Below are 22,684 nucleotides of genomic sequence, written 5' to 3'. Positions count from 1 at the left end.
TTAGAGGGAGAGAATATAGTGGACCTCTGAAGAGGAAATAGATACAACTGAATAATGAATGCCCAAAGGTCTGAATACAACTGTACGAAGGGGCTGAAACCCTCACTGCAAAACTGGAAGACTAGACTACCTAGAGGAGGTGAATCCTCACTAAATTCCCGAAGAGGGTCAAGCTACCCTGCTGGTCTGCTACAGGGAGGCCTGGGCTCTGCTGCTCTGAAGGCTTGCTCCTGTCTCGAAGGCATAGAAGTCTGTAACCTGTCTCTGAGCCGGCTCTGTATCCTGTAGTTGTCTGTCCGGTGCTGATAGTGCTCTGGCCTGTCTCAGTAGTGCCTCACGGTGTCGGTGCATCTCCATCAAGTACAACCCTACATAGACCTGGTCCTAGAAGTGTATCAACCAAGAGCGGTCCGAAGCCGGTCCCCTCCTGATAAAGGCAATGCTATCGCCCTCGTATCTCATAGTAAACGTGGCAGCTACATAGGAAGTGCTCCTCAGTCTCAACGGTATCCATGTTGCATATAGTGTGCAGATCCTGTGTTCACTGGGTAGACTTGCAGCTCGGCCCGCCTTAATCCTAAGTTGATGGGAGGAAACTCGCATCTAGCCAATGTCAATCTGGAGTGCATGTGAGACTCCTCTGTCCTCTAGATAAGGAGGTCGGATAATGAAACCGTCATCAGAGACTCTGAGGAAGTGATCACAATAGAACTGCATCTTGGTGGGGAGCGGTTGGTCCCTCAACCAAGTCTGGGATGTGGTGAGCTGGAGGAGGTCTAACCATATGATACGGTTAGTCTCATTGCGCGGAAGTCGCTCAGGAGGGGCATCCATGCTATACTGAAATGGGGGTAGTCTGTCCATTTGAATGCCATGGCTAGTCAGCCATGTGTCTGTGCGTGCATACCGGGTGGCTGCTTCCTCACGTGCTAGGCGTCGGGATGATTCCAAAGCTACCCTCGGTAGTCTCCAATGAGGCAGAGCCCATACCCTGTGAATGAAAGTCATTGTCTAGAAGATAGCATCGACATATAGTGGCGTCTTGGCAAACTCTGCCTGTATGATCTTATGTGGAACTGAGGGCTTACTCCGTATCATCCTGGATCCCATTGAGACCTGTAGCCCCTCAAACTTCCTCCAATCTACCACTGGAATGTCACTCGCCCAGAAGGGCACTGCATACATGGCGGTCGGCCGTACTAGAGTGTCGAAGAGCCAGCTCTTCGTCAAAGGATCCTGGAAGCATGCCTGGAAGCACTGTCTCTCTAGTCGGGCCAGAGCGCTCCGGCCTCGTGTGAGTCGTGCCCTGGCAGCCTGGGTCATCGAGAAAATGGGTCGTGCGAAGACCTTGCCCAAATATGTATAGGACTGTACTATCTCCACTGGCTCCCCTCTGTATGTGAAGTTGTGTCGAAGAAGTGTTGGACGTGAGGTATTAAAGATCATGACCTTGGTCTTGCCAAGGTTGACAGTCAGGTCCCTCTCTTTGCAGAACACCTCAAGGGCGTCCAGATGCTTCTGTAATCCCTCGGCCAATGAAGATAAAAGAACTATGTTGTCGGCATATAGTAATATCTGAATTAGGAGGTCAGCCAATGGTGAGCCCTCTCCGCCCAGTCGGTCTAGGAAGGATTTGATCTCATTGATGTAGAGTCCAAAGAGGGTCGACGAGAGAGGGCAACCCTGCTTCACCCCAATCGTGCTCTCAGCCCAATCTGATATACCTCCTGGGGCTCGGACTCTTCCTCTGACCAACTCATATAGGCTCATAACCCCCCAAAACAACGTCTCTAGGATCAATAGCTCGCGTAATCTCGTGATGAGACAGGTTCGTGGGACAGTGTCGAATGCCTTCTGAAAGTCTACAAAACAAGCGTAGACTTTCCGGTGTCGGGCTTTGGCTTCCTCGATGATGGTCCACAAAGTAAAGATATGATCCAAAGTGGAGTGCTGTCTCCGAAAACCTGCCTGCCCTAGTGCTCGTTGCCCATGGAGCTTTGTGTGGTTGCTAAGTACCCTCTCTAGTACTGACCCATAGATCTTGGCCAATGTGTGGCCAATCATGAGAGTGCGATAGTTCCCCGTGTCCATAGGATCCCCTGCTTTGTGTATCGGGACTATGATGGTGGTGCACCAAGTATGTGGGAAGTTGTGGCATACTGCGTGATTAAACATCCGTGCTAGGATCGGGGCTATAAAACCTCATGGCCATGTGCAAAGTGTTCCGTCCGTAGTCCCTCATGATCTTGTGCCTTCCAATTATTCAGCCGTCACAGTGCATCCTGTATATTCCGTGTAGTGAATAGATAACAATGCGTGGGCCTCGGCATAGATGACATATCGGGTTGAGCTTGATCGGGGACATCATATAGGGAGCATGCATAAGTGTGCCGCGTAGATGGGTCCGTGATAGGGATAGGCAGCTTCCTCTTTATCAGGAACCCCCATCCAATGTTGGGGTCCCCCCCTCGAAATGAGCTGATGATATCCTCCATTTTGTGTGAAAGGAAAGCTCGCCTCTTACGGCGTGTCAGTCGTCGGAAGATCTTCTGTGCCTCATGTGTAGGCATGTGACCTAATACCTGTTCCCGTGTGAGGTGTGCTCTGGCTGCCTTGCACTCATCATCAAACCATGTGTTCTGTGGCATCTTCCCCTCACGTGCCTGTCTAGGTCGGGTCGTGGGGAAGGATCTAAAGCAACATCTCGTATAACGGTAACAAGTGTGTCTGAGGCCTGAGTCAGATCCAAGTCTCTGCCATCTCCGAGTAAGTGAGAGAGCTCTCTAGCCAAATGACTGGTGTAGACCGGATTGAGGGCTCGATCAAAATGAACCTGGGTGCATGGCGGTCTCTGGGGGCGCCGATCCATGTGAGATATAACGGCTGATATACTGAATACCAAATATGTGTGATCGGCTCCAAGTGGGGGTGGAGGCACCGTGAAGTCAAATATCCTCGATGTGAAGGCTAGTGAGCCGAGGAGATAGTCTACTGTACTTGTCCCCCCTCCGTGTGGAAAGAATGTGAGTCCTCCTGATGATGGCCATCGCTAGAGACCGTTGTATATGATCAAATCATGTATCGCGCTTAGATCAAGTAACTGTCTCCTGTATTCGGTCACATTCGGGGCATCTGCGGAATGTCTCAGTATCCCCATTTCGGTGGCATCTAGCTTTGGAATCATGTGAGGGTCCCTCTCATGTGTGAAATGTAGTAGCCCCACCTGTAGATCCCTTGTACGTGCATTGAAGTCCCCTAGAAGGAGAATGTTCCCAATTCTAGAGAATTCAATGATGTCGTCATGGATCGTCTCAAATGGGTTATGTCTGTCTGTCGTGACCTCAGCTGCATAAGGGGAACCATCTGGGGGAAAGTAACATACTGCTATGTAAAGTGCACGGGCCCCCGGTGGCTGTAATCGTATCCACATGTATCGTGCATGCTCCTCTTTCTGTACTACGGATATGCATTTTGTCTCGGATGTGCTCTGAATAGGACAGCTACCCCTCCTGATCCATGGACTCCGTTCCCTTTCCAGGTTTCTTTCCTATGGGTCGAATCCCATGTGTAGCCCACCACATCGGGCAGTCCTTTCTCTGGGCTCTCATGTGTCTCTGTGTAAAAAATAACATCTCAGGAAACCCCCTGGATCGGACCAAAGCGTGCCATTGCAGTTCCATACAGCCATGTGTAGCTGTTCTAAGTCTCTTCCTCCATCAGATAGACACCGTCATTTATTGTCTTTCATTATCTCCTTGCCTTTCTTGTCACGGCTGGCATTGCTCACTTCTCCACTTGTCCCCTCTTTGCTGTCATTTTTGCTCACTTCTCCACTTGGAGAGAGAGAGAGAGAGAGAGAGAGGTATTAACGTCTTTGGGAGACCTCGCAGGTCTATGAGACAAAGTACAAAATATATGTAACCCATACAAGCCACCGTGGGCTGAAAGCAAAGGGCACACTAAGGCCCTTGCTGAGTACTAAGTGCTAAGAATGCAAAAAGCTAGTACAAAATAGTAGGAAAAAGAGCAATCAAGTACTGCTCAGAGCCAGAGCTCCAAGTACATGTGCAGGGTCCATATAACCCGGCTCCCTGTGGCTCTCTGATGTGATGCAAAGAGCTCACGTATCTGTGTTTGTCGGGCTGTCTCCCGTGGTGACGGGGGGCGTGCTCCCCTGGATCTTTGTATCCGATGGGCTACATCGAGAGTAATGCCTTGTCTCTGGTGGTCCCCTTTGAGGAGGGCTGAGATAGGTTGGGTCGAACCTCAATCGTGCGTGCTCTGGTCGCCCCACGTGTCGTGTGTGGTCTCCGCGTCTCTCATCCAGCTTTATTCTGGTGACGGATATAGTGCTCTCGTCTCCTCGAGCTCCTCCCCCTCAATCTCATTTGGCGTTGGCTTGGATGCGTAAAAATCAGTGACGTGTATCTGTGCTCGGTCTAGCTCGGAATCTTTAGGCATCAACTGTAGTTGATCTCTGGCCTGCCGCACAAGGGAATCCCTATGTCTCCGCATCTCAATCAAGTAGAGCCCAATGCAAACCTGGTCGGGGAAATGTATCAGTTGTGTGAGTGGTTTGAAGCCGAGCCCCTCTTGAAAGAGACAATGGTATCGTCCTCGAATCTCATGATAGTCCGGACAGACACATAGAAAATGCTCCTCTATTTGGACCTCCCTCATCGTGCATAGTCTACAGACCCGCTGCTTTCTAGGTATGCCAACGCTCTCTCGGCCTCAATCCATAACAATTGGTGGACGAGACTTATATCTGTTCGATAGCAATCCGCAAAGGCGTGTGAGACTCTCCTATCCTCGAGGTACTGGGGCCTGATGATGAAGCCATGCTCCGATATCCTCAGAAAGTGGTCATGATAGGGAATTATTCTTGTCTTGTGTCCTACATGAGTGAGTTGAGCTAGGCTCGATTAAGTTCCACTAGTACCTTTGGAGCATGTATGCAACTTTGGAAAGAGGGAAATATTTTTGCTAAACCAACACCATTAGTTAGGTTCACTGGCTTTAACACTTTTTGTTGGACTTTGGATCATTGGTCTAGGGGTCTACAATTTGTGGATCTTGCGTGACCTATATTTCATGTGTGAGGCTAGGGGTCTAGGATCATGATCTATCACAAACTACACCCTAATTCAGCACCTATAATAAGGCTAACCATACAAACATAATAAAATGGGCTTTATTTATGAATGAAAATATTGAGAAGATGGCTTAGGCGTGAGCCAAAAGTTAAAAAGATTCAATTATCTAATGCACGCACAATGTAGCAAATGCCCTTGGGACAAGTTGGGTGGAAAGGAACATTTAGTCAAGTAATGACTAGTATAGAGGGAATGTGCATATAGTCAGCCAAGAGGAATATGTTGGTTCACATGGAATTATGAATAAAAGGTGCCTTTTATTGTGGTTTGGAGGTAGAAGATTGTCAAAAATAGTCAAAAAGGAAATAGTCAAAAAATGACTTGCAAAGATTCCAGATATATGCAAACATTGAATCAGAATAATTGAATCAAAGAAAAGCCAAGTAGCTAAAGTCAAGTGGAATTTATTAGGTAAGACTGATTATGGTGTTGCTTTTTAAAATGAAGCTAAGTGCACATTTTATTGTTGTTCGTTTGCCAAAGAGTAGTAGCTTTTGGGAAGAGATTTTCTTATAAAAGGCATTCTTTGCTTTGCAATAGCAAAATCTCTAATATCTAATGCTAGGGAATCCTTTCCTTTTAGTTGTAAGGACCATGTAACATTTAACATGTAGGGCCTTCTATCAAGCTATATCATTATATGGCCTATAGATCTAAATGGCCTAGTAAAAAGTGACTTAAGCAAGGATTTTTGATGAACGAAATATCAAAGTACAGTAATTGAATCAAAGAAAATTGTTGAAGTGCTTAGGATCATGAAAGGAATTTTGCCAGAGGACAATGCATCTATTAGGGGAGAAGTTCTGCACTTTATGTGCATAAACTAAGGACAGGGCCTTTGGATATATATTGTCCTCCTTTTCCGGGTTGCTACCTGTATTCTTTATCACTTTAATGTTGTCGATAGAGTATTCCATTTGTATGCTCATACTTCTTTCTCCCTTCTCTTCCCTCAGCTTTGGGATTCCTCATAAAAACATAATGGATTGTGTGTGGAAGTACTTCAATATCATGTTGAACCTTGGTTTGTGAATATGCTGTTGTTACCCACAGTTCAGAGGATGGCACAGACGATGAGTTGGTGGCCCTAGAAGAGCCCATGAATGCTGAGAGTAAGATGCCAAATGATCCAATAGCAACAGCTTTGGCTGCAGCCCGTATGCTGGGTTGTGATGGGAAAGCTACACGTGCAGATCACCCAGATGATGTTGCTGATGAGCTTGCAGAGCTTGATATGGATAATTATGAAGATGAAGATGAAGGTACATAGTGAACTTGTTGCATTGCTTAATTTTGTTTATGATTTTAGCTCTTTTTAACTGGCATTGTAATTTTCACAGGGTTACAACTATTTGGTAATGGGGGGCTTGGTGCTGCCTACTATGCAAGCAATGAGATGGATCCATATATGACAAACAAAGATGTACTACACTTGGACAGTATTTTCTAGTCGTTGATTGAAGAAGTGCCTTTTGTGATTGCTTGCATTTTGCTCAAAGAGAAGTGACCTTTTGTATGTAATAAAGCTTGCAGTTGATGTTCAAAATCATAGATAGAGTAACTTGAGGATAGGGACTAAGGGATACCATGGTTCTCATAAATACAGCTGAGCTATGAATTGCAACATTTTCAAGACCAAACCAATAGCATAATCTGAACCAATTCAAGAGAGATATATGTATTGTTATTCAAAATAGAGCAGATTTTTCATTCTAATGTCAGCCATATAAGATTGAAATTGTGTGTTGTAGTAGCCAGATCATGGGGATGTTGTGGTTCCGTTGTCCTAAAAGTCAGAACATCATGTCTTGAGCCCAATGCCCACGTATGTGCAAAAATCTGTTGCGAGAAGTGACATGGATCCTGTCTGCCACCTGGCAGCCATCTGGAGGGTCAAATTTTCAAGTTGCTTTTTTGGATCAGTGGAGACCTCTTGGCTTCCTGTTTCTCCCGATGTGCTGGAATCTCAAAAATATTGAGATTTGACCCAACATTGGAGGCATGGATCTGACACTGCTGTATAATCTGGTTTGAGCTATGATAGTAGCTGTCTCACTCTGGGACGGCTATGAACGTAAATGCTTCTTATTGCAAAATTTCTTTTACAAAAAAAAAGAGAGTGTGTGTGATCATCTATGTCTATGTTTGTGATGGTGTTTGCCTCTGCATGCAAATGCAATCTAGTCAAGAGGTTGCAACTGCCAACACTGGTTATTGGTTGTAACAGAACTTCTACTACTAGTTGCTAATAACTAGTAGTAACATGCTACCACCAGTTGCTAGTAGTAACCAGCCATAACAGAAATAGGAAAGAAAGTCGGGGAAATTTTCTCTCTTACAAGGAAAAAGACATGAGATCCAGGCAGCTCCCATGATGCTGGCTAGCCAAAGCTAGATTCACTCCTTCAATTTGCAGCCATTCAAGGCTTATGCTTGAAAGTACCAAACAGTTATCGATTCAAAAGTGTACAGAACTTGAATGATCCTGCAAGTCCCCTTTTATAGGCCTATGGAAGTGGGCCAGCACCTAACTGTATGTGGGATTATTGAACAGGGCTGCTATGTGGCATGCCCTTATAAAACCCACTAACTACTGTATGCACAAAAATACTCAAGAGACTATAGATATTGTGACCTTTTATAACCTAATGGGGCTCATTATTTAACTGACCACTAAACTAAAACTTAATACTGTTACAGTCCCCTACTACATATAGGAAATGTCTCTCCATTCTCCCAAAGCTCCCTAGTAAATGCGATGTCTCTGGAGGAAAGTAGCAAACTGCAATAAGCATATCTGGAGATGAGGTGCTCTTGATTCGTGATTGGCATGTGGGTTACGTCTCTCCACGGTAATCATCCCTGTGAAAGATGATCTGTCCAAAGCTCCTACTCCACTTGATTCCCCCATCCTCCCTGGTCTCATCCAAATAGGCAGACTCCCATCTGTATCCATAGACTAGTGGTAGTGAGCGCTCTGGGCTTTGATGAGTCTTTGTATAGAAAACAATTATCTTGTCCTGGTATGATTCAGAGAAATACCCTGGCTCAGACCATAAGGTAACCATTACAGCTCCAAATGGTACATGCCAAGGTCTCGGTCCTATGGACCTCATAGCCCCACAGCCCTATACAAGTGTGGCAATGGGTCCCTGCCCAAGTTTGGTCAAGAGCCGACCCTCACGTATTGTAGCGAGGCTGGCTATTTTGGCGTCAATTTTCAGATGACGACTTTTCTTCAACCTCCTAGATCAGAGATGCTTGGCAGGCTTCATTCATGAGGTAGTCAGGCACCGCGAGAGGATACTTCAATCACGGAGACAGGAGCAGACTTCTTTCTTGTCAGATCCCTTTGAGAGCTGTATCACGGAATTCTTCCTGCTAGATCACATGGACCCCCACGAGACGAGGCCTCGACATGATCGTGATCCAGAGCCAGAGACTCGATAGCTTAGACAGAGGGTTCACCCACATATTACACTTGGGGATATCCCTGTTAGAATTATAGATATAATTCAGCAGTGACCAATGTAATATAATAAGCTAGTTAGGGGCACTTTTCCCTCTCTAAGAGGTTTTTCCCCCTAACTGCAGTTAGTTCACTAACTATGGTTAGTGACTACTAAGGTTTTGTCACTAGGACAAAACCTTATCTTTCTCACTTTGTGTTGTACACTCTTTACACTCTATTCTATTGCAACTACGTCTTCAGCTTCCAAGCTTCCTGCACTCTCAATCTCTCTTGCTCTCACTCATTCTCTTTCCTTCATTTGGTATCAGAGCAGGTTCAAGAGCTCCGTGCTCCCTGCTCCATTCAGCTCCAATCTCCCCGTCCAGCTTCAGCTACGGCCTGCATCATCAGGTCCGTACAGTTCGTACAACTGTACGGGATCCTGCCGTACAGTTGCGCCACAGTTGCGCCGTATAGACCTGATCGCCATACATCGACGGCCGTACATCGTCGCCGTACAGTTCCGTACAAGCTCCGTACGTGTCGCCGTCTGCCTTCGTACAGCGTTCTGCTCCCGTACCTGCTCGCCGTACAATATCCGTACCTGCTTTTCGTACAGCTCCCATATCTGCTCGTCGTACCTGCGCAGGAAGCTGTACAAGGTTACCGTACAGCTCCGTACTTCAGAGCCGTACATCGTCGCCAGACTGTACGGTTAACCGTACAGTCCCGTACAGCTCCTGCTTCCCGTACTGTACGGTCTGTTCCACACTTACCGTACAGTGCGTACAGTCTGTACTTGCAGATCTACACCGGTTGCTGTCAGCCTCGGGTGTTCTTTGACAGGCTAATCTTGCAGAAAACTACAGTTTGGTGTAGTTGTTTTGGAGTACATTTGGGGCATTTTGCATATTGCAGCCATTGCAATCATTGTGCAATTTTGGAGCTACATCTGGAGCAAAATTGGAGATCTAGTCTGAAATTTGGGGCTTTTGTTCAAAAATTGCAGATTTGGGGTTTTTAGTAATTTTGCCCCTTTCTGGCTGCAATTTCTAGCCACAAATTGGGGCTTTTGTGTTGAGAGAGCATTTTTTGGAGTATTCAATACATACTGCCTTTCTTGGAGTGTTTGGAACACTTTTGGCAGATTTTGGAGAGTGTTTGATGCTTGGACAGATTTCTGACAGCTCAAGTACAGAAATCTAAGTTGCATATACAGCCCGTGCTTGGCTGTGTTTTTGGGAGTTGTGCGTTTTATTCCCAGCAAGGGAATTCAGCTTTGTATCTGCTTCAATCTCTTTCTCAGATATGGCCCATCAAAATCAGAATGAGTTCCAGTTCGGTGGTCTTTCACAGGAAGACAAGTTGGATGGTACCAACTACTCCCTCTGGAGTTTCATGGTACGTAATATTCTGATTTCTCGCAATTTATGGGATTATGTCAATGGGGATGAAATCCGACCAGCAGATATTGCACCTGCTACCCCTCCTCAGCAAGGAGGTGGAAGAGGTCGTGCACAGGGTGCAGCTGCAGGACAAGTTGTTGGTGCAGCTACAGTCAATACTCCAGAGCAAAAGAGATGGGATTCACGGGATGCCTTAGCCTTGTCATGCATCTCTCTTTCAGTGAAAAGATCAATCATTCCGCATATCCGGTCGTGTAAGACCTCCAGGGCAGCGTGGGATATTTTGGAAAGCATGTATGCAGCACGGAATGATGCCAGGGTATCTTTCTTAAAAAGAGAGTTGAGCAATACACATATGGAGGAGGGTGACTCCATGTCAGTCCACCTCACAAAGCTACAGGATCTCAGAGAGCAGTTGTTAAACATAGATGAAATTATTCCCGATTCAGAGATGATTACAACCACTCTGAATTCTCTTCCTGAGTCTTATCTCAGCTTTCACACTTCGCTGAATTTATCATTGAGGGGGGGTGCAAATCCTCTCACTTTTCATTACTTCCGCATAAAGATCCCTTTCTTCCCAGGGCTGCAAACTGAAGCATGAGCTCCCTTACTTCTTGCGGTAAAGATTTGTTCCTGTGGGTTTGAACCGATCCTTCCTTGAATGTCGGTGCATAGGGCTGGGTGTTGACAAGGCTGAATGGCAGAGTACGAGTGTTTGCTTATTACGGTCGTGGAAAACATCTTCATCTTAGGAAACTTCATAGAGGTTTGTGCAAATCTGAGAACCTTTCAGCTGAAGCTAACCACTGAGCTGAGCCAGGGGTTCAGCCCAGCCTGGGTGGAACCGAAACTGTTGGAGCTGCCCCGACCTGCTGGTTGTTCTGCCCGCAACAAAGGCTGGAGCTGCTTCTGCACCCCTGAACCTAGGATTGCGGCCGTGAAATGAACCTGCTACAGTGCACTGCACACAGTGCTGTTGTGCCTCTGTGTGCAGAAAGCAGCTGCTGCTACTGCAGCAGCCGGAGCTGAAGAGGCGGGGGAGAGAGAGAGAGAGAGAGAGAGAGAGAGAGATTACAGGTAAGTTTTTGTTTGACAATTAGGTTTGGGTTTTTATCTCACTTGTGGAGTTATGATTTGTTCAGAGTGAAGATGAAGAGGAAATCGAAGACATGACAATAAAGCCTTCTGATCTCCTAATATTGACTGCCCGAAATGAAGATGATGTTAGTCATCTAGAGGTGAGTAAGCGAAGCCAGTCTTACTGGCCTGGATGTTAGCCTCGTTTGTGCAAACTGAAGCCATATTGTGTTTCACATTCATTGTTTTTTGATGGTTGATAGGGGAATTTTTATTTGCTCTGTCCTTAGATGTGGGTCTATGAACATGAAATGGAGGGTGGTGTCCATAACATGTATGTGCATCATGATATCATGCTACCAGCCTTTCCACTCAGCCTAGCTTGGCTTGATTGTGATGTCAAAGGTGGTGAAAAGGGTAAGGCGTAGTGGCTTAAATGCATATCATGATGGTTGATATTTGAATTCTGCTGATTTTATCATATCTTCTTCTAGGAAATTATGTTGCTGTTGGCACCATGCAGCCGGATATTGAGATATGGGACCTTGATCTAGTACGTACGGCACTTGAGATTCGTTGTAGATCAAGTGTGAATATGCACTTTTTTCCCCACAGAATTGCAAATAACAATTCCAAAGCTTACCAAATCTGTCTCTTTTTTTGCAGCTAGATGCTGTAGAGCCAGCTATTGTATTGGGCGGATATGTACAAGATTCTTCAGTAGAACAGAGCGACCAAAAAAAGAAAAAGAAGAAAAAGGTAATCAGACTAGTGCGCACTTCAAGATAACATTGAATGTAGTTTTGGCTTGTTCACTGTGCTCCTTGTTTTCTTTGTATCTGTAATCTTATCACAGGTTCCAAAACTGAAGTCTGGGAGTCACTCGGATGCTGTTCTTAGTGTGGCTTGGAATAGGGAATACAGGTGCATTCCAGTCCTTGTACATAGACAAGATTCCACGTCCCTAGTAGTGCAGATTTTAAAATCTTTGTTTCTTGCCTTATCTTCTATCAAAGCATTATAGCCATTAATTTTGTATGGCAATTTTGCAGAAATGTCCTGGCAAGTGCAAGTGCAGACTCCTCCATTAAAATATGGGATATTGTGACTCAGAAGTGTGAGCATACAATCTGCTCTCACTCTGATAAGGTGCTAATCATGTAGCTCATCACTGTGTAGCTAGATATTTCTTTTAACTTTATTTCCACCATTTCCACCATCTCATGAGAAGGCAGTGTATCATATTTCCACCATTTCATGTGGAGCTTCTTTGATGATTTCTTGGGCGTATAAAATACCCTCCTGCTGAAGCTTCCTTGATTTTTTTTTTGGGGGGTATGATTGCTTTGCATTCATCATGGACAACCAAATCATGTTAGATGACATTATGCATTTGACTAGCTTTTAGATGGGTCAACTGGGAATACTTTTGAAGGATGCTATGCAGAAATACGTGGGACACATCTCACTCCAATCCTGTCTTCGTGAAAGGTGCCTTAGAAATTTTCTCTTGAAACGGCAACTTACTTTATTGGGGGCAACTGGATTTTTTTTTGAAGGATGCTATGGAAAAATACGTGAACCTCTTCTTACTCCAGTCCTGTTACTTGAGAAGGATGTCTTTGATTTTTTTTTTGGTTTGTTTATCAGCATCATGGTGGGCACTAAATTAGGGTAAATAATAATATTTATGTCTATAAGATTGACATGAAACTGGATTGTTTTTTTGTCTGGAATAAGAGGTAGAAGCAAGGCAAATGTGGATTGGAGGACACTCGTAAGAGCATCATAAACAGTAGTGGAGCTCAGCGTTGGTCCAAAAATGAGTTATGACTTTAGAAAAGGCCCCCATTGAAACCTTATACATAGTGATTAAAACACAATTAGTGGCACTAAAGACCTTGGTTGATTTTAATATCCAACGACGAGACTTATTTGGAAGGTTAAATGATTAGTGTTGTCATCAATAATATCACCAGCAATACGACTACAGCCTCTGACCAAAAACATTTTATGTTTAAAAATAAAATAATAACTACAGCCTCTAACCAAAAACACTTTATGTTAATAAAATAAATATAAATGAGTTTGGGCATGTTCTTGGATTCATCTAGAGATATTTTCTTGTCATATTAGTGGACATGCAAATTTCACCTTGTGAAGTTTTTGTCCATGTTGTGGCTTGCTGATATTGCGATAAATTCTTTCTATCTTAAGTGGTGTGTAGACCTATCAACTAGATTTTCTAAGCGTTTTTTCGCTTAGATGCTCGTTTGGGAGAGACTAAAATGAAATCGTATAGTCTTCACAAGCAGTTTTAGCTTGAATGAAGAGAATGTGGACTACTTTTTGATTAGCCTTCTCCTTTAGTGCTAGCCTTTGTCATGCTTGAGTCTGCTTGTCACCAATTGGTGCTTCTCCCAATAAATAAAGAGGAATCGTTATTAGATTGACTTCAGTCACAGAAAGTTGACTTAGGTTAACTAGAATAAGTTTTATTTACTTTGCTTTGCATTGGTAAAAGAGAATTGTGGGTATGCCCACAAGGGACTAGGATTAGTCCAAGAACTAGAATGCATGCATTTTTTGCTAACCTGTAATGGTTTAAAGTGTTGGATATTGTTTGTGCAAGGTGCATGAATTTGGAGAGTGCTTAATTCCCCCACTTTTTAAGGGGAAAAGCACAAGACAAGTGGCACCTCATGGAATGAAGGGCTCACTTGAGTTGAAGCAGTAAAAGCGCCTCCCCTTTATGGATAAAACACTTGCTTTAGAGAAAGCCTAGCTTTCCAGAGAAAATCGCCTATTCTAGGCAAGAAAAGCAGGCCCAGCTTTTAGAAAGCACATGCTTTTTAGTTGGCTGGCCTAGTCTATAAATTAAGCGTCTCTAGGCTCCCAGTTGTATTAAGAATTGTACTCAGGATATTGAAGTGCGATTTGCTCCTTAGTGCCATGGTTGCTGCGATTTGGTTTTCAGCCACCTATTCTTGAGGATTTGAGGTGCGAATTAACTAGAGGGCTGTAGTTTGCTCATTGGAAGCTGTGTTCGAGGTTCAGTTAAGGTTTCAGTGGTATCGGAGCTCAAGATTGTCAATTTCCTTGGTGACAGCGGTCCAAAGACCAAGAAGATTGATGACGACAACAATAATTTGGAATAGAGAGTTACCGCGCAAAATACCAGCCGAGAAGCTTTCAAATTGATTGCAAATCTTTTTAGATTTCTGCAGAGGTGTAGAATAACTTTTGGAGGAGGCTTTGATTATCCCTTAGGAATAGAAAGATCACTCTCTTCTTTTGGCTTTCTATTCATGGAGGGATTGCTGTGAACCTGTGGTGGAGATCTAGCCGACCCTATTTGTCCTCGATGCCACACAGCAGTTGAGTCAGTTCAGCATTGCCTCTAGAAGTGCAGACGGGCGAGGACGATTTGGAAGGGTGTTGCCAGGATGTTCAGTCGCATGGTTACCTCTTACTGGCCCTTAGGTGTTTTTCGAGGGACATGACTTAGACCCAGCCTTCATTATACGACGACACTCTGTGGAGTCATGTTCTCTCTAGGATGTTCCCTTCACTCCTTTTGGAGCTGCTCATGCCTCGGTAGACACATCATGGGAGATTTTGGCTAGCATTGTAGCTTGGCATATTTGGAGAGCCAGATGTACGGAGGCGATGGAGGGTTCACAGGTTTACCCTTCCTAGTCTATGGCCAGGACTGATACTATACACACACTGATGGCCATTTGGGCGAGCATGCATGGATCCTCCAGAGCAGCTACAACCAAGAGGTATACATTTTTTCAGAGTTTGGAGAGGATCTCCTTTCTTCTCTAAGTCTTCTTCAAGGTTGAGGTGGCATTTTCAGCCTCTACCTTGGGTTTTTGTTAGCTCTTTTTGAGCTGGGTTCTTTTCTCATGCATGGCATGATGTACTCCCACATTAGAGCTTGCTCTTGCGGTTTTCATTCATACTTAATGAAGTAATCTTTTTGGAAAAAAAAATTGCTCGCAAATTAGGTTAGTCAGCTCCAGCCAACCACTTCGCTATAAATTTGTGAACAACACAATTTGCGATTTGATCTACAGACTGTTTGAGAACTTTGGCGAAATCCTCTATGGAAGATTAGAAAATAAAGCAATTTGCGATTTGGTCCTTGAACTTTGGCGAAATCCTTTGTGGAAGATTCGAGCTTTGTTAGCCGCCATCTGTTATATTTATCATTATTGGAAGGTGCCATCTATCATATTCATCATTATTGGTCCCGTACCCCGGGCTATTGGTTGCATAATACAACCAAAATCCACTACCACCCTTACTTCATCATGCATTAGGACGGCTCTCGTCTTCACCCATACGCTTTTACCTCCTTGAGAGGAGTGGAGTTTTGCGATTGGCTGTTTTTGGCTTAGCCAAGCTTTGAATCAATTTGGAATTGATTCTTCATCCAGCAGATCATGATTTTGGAACATGGCAGTTTAGCTACTAGACGGTCCAGTCAGGGGGGTCCTATGGTACCTGACAATGACCTTGATGAAGATTTTGTGAAGAACAAAATTCAAGAATTCAAAGTTTTGAAGAAGATCCCACGATTTCGGCATCTTTTCGAGGGCCCACACTTGTCTAAACCAATGACTTGATTAAGGAAGTAAGCCAATGCCAGTCCCCTAATCCACTATCTTTTCGGTATCAACACAGTTCAAGATAAAGGAGGAGGAGCTCAAAGCCCTATAGAAGACGAAGTAAGAAGCATGGGCGAAGATCCCCAAGTTCTAGCCCGCCCTCGTCTCTTCTTCTTTTTCCTCCTCCAAAGAATATTCTGGTCATGGACGAAAAAGAAGGCGATCCAGAACTAGAAGCGAAGACTTTAAAGAAGGTGGTAAGTCCATCAAGTTCACCACTTTTGATGGAAAGCATGGAGCTAGTGAAAAAGCTTTGCAATTTATCGGCCAGTTCGATATAGAATGCTACAGGGAGAAGTCAAAGTTGAAAATTGTAAGTCTACATCTTACAAACAGTGCCAGTACATGGTAGGTATCTTTTTTGGTCATATATGAAGCACCAAAGAAGTGGAAAGATTTCAAGAATGGTTCTATGAGCAATTCTTGCCGTAAAAATTTCTTTGATGATGTCCACACAGCTTAGAAAAGCGTGAGAATGACAGCTTCAGATAGTGTCTTATATCTTCAGATCACTCTCTTCAAAAACATCTCAGAAAATACTAAGCTTTGAAAGTATAGGGCTAGCTTACATCCTAGTATCCGTGCCCAAGTAAGTATTGAAACCAAGACGAAGCTTCGAGACTTGATGCATTCAGCCTCACAGGGTGAGTTGATGGAAGAAGATTAATCAGAAGTTTTGGATGGCTTAACGTCAGATCACTCTTTCTTGAAAGACTCTCAGAAAATACTAAGCTTTGAAAGTATAGGGCTGGCTTACATCCTAGTATCCATGCCCAAGTAAGTATTGAAACCCACACAAGACTTCGAGAATTGATGCATTCTGCCTCACTGGTTGAGCTGATGGAAGAAGATTTGCTATTGACAGTACAATCGTCAAAGGCAAGGATGGGGACTCCACGGAAGGAATATGGTACTAGCACAAAGTGAAAAGGCAAGGATGGGGACTCCATCAGAAGGAAAATGATACCAGCACATAGTTAAAAGAAGTTCCAGCCTCAGAAGTCGAGGGGTTCAACAAAGCCCTTCAAAGAAAATCAAAGTTCACTCCAGAACAGCTCGAGACCTTCCGGAAGGAAGGAAAGTGCTTCCATTGCGGAAAAGAAGGGCCTATGGCTGCCCTCTTCCCTGAAAAGCCTCTGGGGTTGATGGAGCCAAAATTGCCTAAAGAACAGCGAACGACCTTGGTGGGAGAGTTCTTGATGTTTTGGAAAGAGTGGTCGATCCCGAGGCAAGAGAGCTTTGCCTTTCATGGGGTAAAGTAAGAGACCAGAACGTGCCAATTTTGTTGGATCAAGGTGCAACATACAATTTCATCTCACTTGATCTCTTACGGCTAGGGATCAAGACACAAGATTTTGGACAAGCTCTTGATGCCCGATAGATCTTTCAAAGAGAATCAATACCAGTAACTCCACTCATTTGTAGGCTTAGAATCCATGTGCAGTTTTACGTGGATCAAGAAGATTTCTTTGTTTCACCTTTGGGACCTATTCGATGTTGTTTTGGGAATAGCTGAATTGGGTTCTTAGGGTAGAGATAAATTTCAGTTTCTAGATACTTTCAAAGATTATTTTTCAGATTCTTTACTAGGGGAGCTACCTCTAGAATGACCTGAAGGTCACACCATTAAGCTCATTCTTGGAAATGAGCCCTCAAACCGTCCACCCTATCGGGTGAGTGCAGCCTACACCGAAGAGACCATGGCATAGGTACAGGACTTGCTGTCCAAAGGACTCATTCGACCCAATTCTTCTCTTTTTTGCTCCCCATTGTTACCAGTCTAGAAAAAGGATGGGTCGTATCAAATGTGTGTAGATTATAGAGCTCTCAACAAGAACAGGATCCCGATCCCCCGCATAGACGACATTTTGGATAGGTTGAAAGGGGCCACAATTTTCTTTGTTGATATTCTAGTATTTTCCAGCTTTCAAGAAGAACGTAAGAGGCATGACAAATGAATCACTTGAACAATCAAGGATCAAAATGCAAATATGCATACGTGTCATGAGGGAGAGAGGTACAATTGGACATGATAGTCCCAAGCTTCTCCATGAAGTCACAGAAGAGGCCTTCTATCAAAGGGCCAAAGCACCAAGTAGAGGGGTTTCTTATTGCCTTAATACTGGCAGCAAAGACATTACCTAAGACAATGGGTTCAATGTTCTCTTCCTTCATGGATTTGTAGTCCATTGAATCAAGCCACTTCGTGCTGGTCATGACACCTCTAAGCCTTCTTTGCAAGTCACCAATCTGAAAACCACATCTTCGAGATTTCAATGCACTTGGCAAGTTGCAACCTTTAACTTTGAAATTTAAATAAGTATAGTGCATATTCACAAAGGACAGGCAACATGTATCCACAACGGGGCTTGGTTGGCTTTACAAGATCATATTGGAACTGTTGCTGAAAGCTGCCAATGCATGTGGCCTTCGAGTGAAAACACGTATGATCTTATAGAGACATCAATAATCTTAGCCACCCAATCAAGCTAGCTAATGTCATCCATAATCAAGTCCAAGGAGTGGGAATCCACACAATAGTTTTGTATTCTCTTAATACATCTCCCATGCCTTGCAAATTGAGCTATTATCAACAATCACTTGTGTAACATTCTCACGCATATCACTTGCAAAAAGGTGGTCTCAACTTAACCGCACGCCTTTTGTGGGCAAGGGACAAGATCTAGACACCCAAGTGAATCACAAAATTTCATGTAGTCCAAGGTGCGTGTAATATTAATAGGCGAATTGCAAGAATTAAAATCGTTTCCTTTCATGTCTACCTGCTTAGCTAAAGCAGGAGCTGAAGGGGAGACAAATTTGGTTTGCATAAAACTTATACATGCCCTCTTGCTAGGGGGTAGTTAAGGTGCTAGAGCTCCCATCCTGACAGGAACTCCCACTGAAGCTAGGATGATCTTGCTAAGTGTAGGTCTTTTACAGAAAAGCAACACTCATGTTATAAGTTTGTATATCCATCATAATACATGCAAACCTTGTCTCAGAGGTGGGCATGTTGGGTGCTGCATTGCATGTCTCTCTCAACATGTTCTCAATGCATAGCAAGTCTATAATAATTTCTTTCTCTAGATGTAAAAGGTCACTATTTGCTAATAGTGATCAATATGTTTCCCCTGACTATGCTTAGAGACCTGCACATGCCTCCATGGTTACATTTTGGGAGATCTTAGCAAGCATTTCAGCATGTCATATATGGAGATCCAGATGCACAAAGACACTTGATGGCTCGCAGGTCCACCCATCTCACACTGTGGCCAATACTTTGACAAACACTGTACACACTCTGATGGCTATTTGGCTGAGCATGCAGGAGTCTTCCCGGGCGGCCTCTGCTACGAGGACTATCTTCCTCAGGGAGTGGAGAGGCTTCCTTTTTTCTCAGAGTCCACTGTAGGTTTGAGGTGGCATTTTTAGCCTCAACCTTGGAGCTTATGGCTCTTGTTGATGAGCAGGTTTTCGATTCACTCCAGGTATTTTGTTTTTCATGCTATGCATGATGTACTCTTACCATGACCATTTGCTCTTGAGGCTTATTGCCTACTTAATAGAAGTATTTTCATTGGAAAAAAAGAAGAAAAGAAAACTCTCTCATGAAGTATTGGTAGGGGTACATGGTTGATTCTGAAAATTACTAGTAGCCGTGCTGTTGACCATGTCAATGCCCACCCTCAAGAGGAAAACTAGCATTGCACTAACGAGAAGGAATCTCTAGGATCTGCATCTTGTTTTCTGGAGCTGCTCTGTGGATGATCAAACTGAGCAGGGTATGAGATGCTTTCGCAGTCATGAATGATCTGCTTTGGAAGGCCAGTTCCAGAATGAAACCAGTCTCGTACTGAGGTGGCCACAAGGTACTCCACTGTCCTATTCTGGCTCCACTGGCTGTACACCACACTTAATATGGGGGATTTCCCTTGCAAGTTTGCCAAGAGATTTCCTCTTTAGATTGGTGCTGACGGCATTAAGACAGTCGTCTTCTTATCCAAATTAAGGAGAAGAGATCTGATCGAGCATGAGTGAGCAAGGACCTCAAAGTTGAGCAGAAAAACGAATGAGAGTTGGCAGAAAATTTAATGAGGGAAGACCCATGGATTGTCAGGTACCTAGAGTAAACTGCGGTCCATAGCTTGTAGAACATTTTCTTTGTTGATGCTTTGATGATATTTGAATACCCTGAAAAAATTGAACTGTTCTTTCATTTTTACATGTTGATACAATGTCACTTTTAGTCGGTTTCAGTTGTCCCTGGACTTGGGAATATTGGTCAAAGGTGTGGAAGGCCCACAACATGTAGGGAAGGAGATAGTTGTGGATATTGCTTCATGTGTGCTTGCTTGGTTGTCAGGTTCAAGCTATTGCATGGAATTGTCATGAGGCAACGGTTCTACTTAGTGGATCCTTCGACCATACAGTCTCAATGGTATCCCCTATACATGTTTCTGAAGTTTGGAATTTATTTTTGTACTTGTAGTTCAGGGCATTGTCTCCTTTTTTTCTCATAGGTGCAATATATAGCTTCTGGAATCAAATTGACATATTAATTAATTGAGTTTGTGATGGACTTTGCTTTTGATACAGATGGATATGAGGGCACCAACACATGTAGGAATCAAATGGCAAGTTTCTGCAGACGTGGAAAGCCTTGCTTGGGATCCCCATACAGCTCATTCCTTCGTGGTAATTTTCTTGAGACCCATTTGCCAACTTTATTGAGGTACATCTAGGAAAACATGGCCTATTTCTGGACACGTGTCAAACTCAAATGTCTTACCAGTGGGGCTGGTTGCATTGCAGGTTAGCTTGGAAGATGGAATGGTACACGGTCATGATATTCGTGTGGTATCCTCTGCATCTGCTTCAAGTGGTGCAAGCAAGGGTAGAAAAGCTTTGTTCACTATACATGCACATGACAAAGCTGTGTGTACTGTTTCTTACAATACGGCTGCACCAAATGTAAATCTCCTGGACTTACACAAGGGATGAGCTGGAGTGTTTCCTGAGATTTGTCGTATTGTGTTTGTTCTAAGCTTTATTTTCTGGAACTTGTCTGCAGCTCTTAGCCACAGGATCCACAGATAAAATGGTTAGTGGATCTGCTTCTGTGCATTTGTTCTCTTGCTGTTCATGGTGTTAAATTTCATGATCAGGTACATTTGAACTGTTAGATCTAAGGATTATTATATTAGAAGACTTTCAATCCCCTTCCCCTCTTTGGCTGTTTTTTCTCCTGGTTTAAATAGTTTCCTTGTGTTTCCAATTGCATAGGTCAAATTATGGGATATGAAGGATAACCATCCCACATGTATCTGCTCCAAGAACCTGAGAGTGGTATATATCAAAAAGTTCATTTCCAGTCTATTGGCTTTCAAAAGTTGCTTAATCTTATGCTTCAATGATTTGGCATCCATCTTTGTAACTTGACCATCATCATCACTAACCTTGCTTATTGTAACTGCTAGGGAGCTGTCTTTGCGACTGCCTTCTGTAAAGATTCTCCATTTTTACTTGCCCTTGGTGGATCCAAAGGGAACTTGGAGGTAAGTCTTCAAGTTGGTGAGGAGGATCTCGATTGTGTTGTGATATTGATGGTCTCACAATTACTAAAATGCTTCAGATTCCATAGAAAACGTCCTGTGAGCATTAATTGTCAAATCTGTCGGTATTTTCTTGAACCATATGCTTCCTGCTGCAGGTGTGGGATACATTAACAGAAGCTGAAGTGATGCGGCGATTTGGGAAGTTTGGAGCTCACAGGGCTGCCCCAAAACCCAACGAATAACACGGGATGCACAATGCATCTATAAGGCTTACGAGGTCTAAAAAGACCTAAATGTGTATCTAAAGAGTTTTTTCTATCTTCCATCATCTTGGAGTATGGTTAGCAGACACAGGTATGTAGTTAATAGATCAACTGATAAGTTGCAAATAGACCCTCTTTAGTGTCCATTTTGAGAGATCTGAGCATCAAATTCCATGCTTCTACTCCTGTTCAATTAGCAAATAATTATGATGGCTGGAGAAAGCAATCCTGGGTCTTCTGCAGGCAGCTGATGCGCAGCTGTTGTAAGAAATGGATTTGTGGATTTGGTGACCCCTGCTGTCTGCCATTCCTCTTTGTTACGTGGATCAAACCTTCGCAATAAGGTCCTTTTTCTTAAATAGACTCGTTGCGATTGGTATTTCTGCTATTGTGTTTAACTGCAAACAGAATAGGAATGTGAGCACAGAATGAAAGTTGAATCAAGAGAGCTCCAAAAAAGTACCAAGAGGATCAGGAGACAAAATTAACATAGTTTCTAACACGATTAGCCCTTGGAATGAAAGATGAATAGAATCATGTCTCTTGTTTGGTGATGTGAGAATGGGAGTGGGGAGTTTGAAGGTGTTTCCAGCTGTGTAGAAACTGCAGGTAGTAATGCCATTTTGGGCAATAGAAAGAAACTAAAAAAAAGGATCTTTGCCCTATTGTTATCAGCTGTTGTAGTGTCAACAGGCACTTTAAGTACAATGGGGCAGCTAATCAGAGAATCACAAAGCATCTGGGACACAGGCCAATCTCTAGCACAGCCCATTTTGATGCTAGGAAGAAAAAATGATCTTTTTAATTCTTGTCATCACTTCCAGCTTGTAGATGGTCACTTCTATAGTGAGCTCTTGGCAACCTAATGAGCCAGGTTGTAAAGTACTCCAATTTCATTGACATCCTTCTTCACATGTTGATCTCCTTTACAACTTTCATGGCTGCTTGTTCACACAGGCTTCATTTTGCACTTCCACACGAGGGTAAGTTGTTCAACCACGTTATGATTTCTATTAATCCTTTCACAAAAAAAAGATAACTTCATTACTCAATACAAAGTTCTTTTGTAAAGTCGAAATGTTGTATTGAATGCA

General features: G+C 43.6%; 1 protein-coding gene across 1 annotated transcript in view; it reads left to right on the top strand.

The window, feature by feature from the left end:
• LOC147900765 (uncharacterized) overlaps positions 1–22,319 on the top strand; it is a 40,273-nt gene extending 17,954 nt beyond the window's left edge. The window contains exons 3-17 of the mRNA XM_087376104.1: positions 6,210–6,418; positions 6,497–6,579; positions 11,159–11,254; positions 11,384–11,510; positions 11,588–11,646; positions 11,760–11,852; positions 11,950–12,017; positions 12,146–12,242; positions 20,136–20,210; positions 20,369–20,467; positions 20,585–20,743; positions 20,844–20,873; positions 21,056–21,118; positions 21,250–21,327; positions 21,483–22,319. Coding sequence (XP_087232230.1) covers positions 6,210–6,418; positions 6,497–6,579; positions 11,159–11,254; positions 11,384–11,510; positions 11,588–11,646; positions 11,760–11,852; positions 11,950–12,017; positions 12,146–12,242; positions 20,136–20,210; positions 20,369–20,467; positions 20,585–20,743; positions 20,844–20,873; positions 21,056–21,118; positions 21,250–21,327; positions 21,483–21,569 — 1,423 coding nt within the window. The 3' untranslated portion in view covers positions 21,570–22,319. The remainder of the gene's footprint in view (positions 1–6,209; positions 6,419–6,496; positions 6,580–11,158; positions 11,255–11,383; positions 11,511–11,587; positions 11,647–11,759; positions 11,853–11,949; positions 12,018–12,145; positions 12,243–20,135; positions 20,211–20,368; positions 20,468–20,584; positions 20,744–20,843; positions 20,874–21,055; positions 21,119–21,249; positions 21,328–21,482) is intronic.
• Positions 22,320–22,684: the final 365 nt, after the last annotated feature.

Source organism: Dipteris shenzhenensis, chromosome 6 (assembly GCF_047967505.1).
Source record: "Dipteris shenzhenensis isolate YYH24624 ecotype China chromosome 6, Dip_SZ_1.0, whole genome shotgun sequence".
Taxonomy (NCBI): domain Eukaryota; kingdom Viridiplantae; phylum Streptophyta; class Polypodiopsida; order Gleicheniales; family Dipteridaceae; genus Dipteris; species Dipteris shenzhenensis.
Note: the sequence above shows the minus strand (reverse complement) of the source record. Positions and strands in the feature narration are given on the sequence as shown.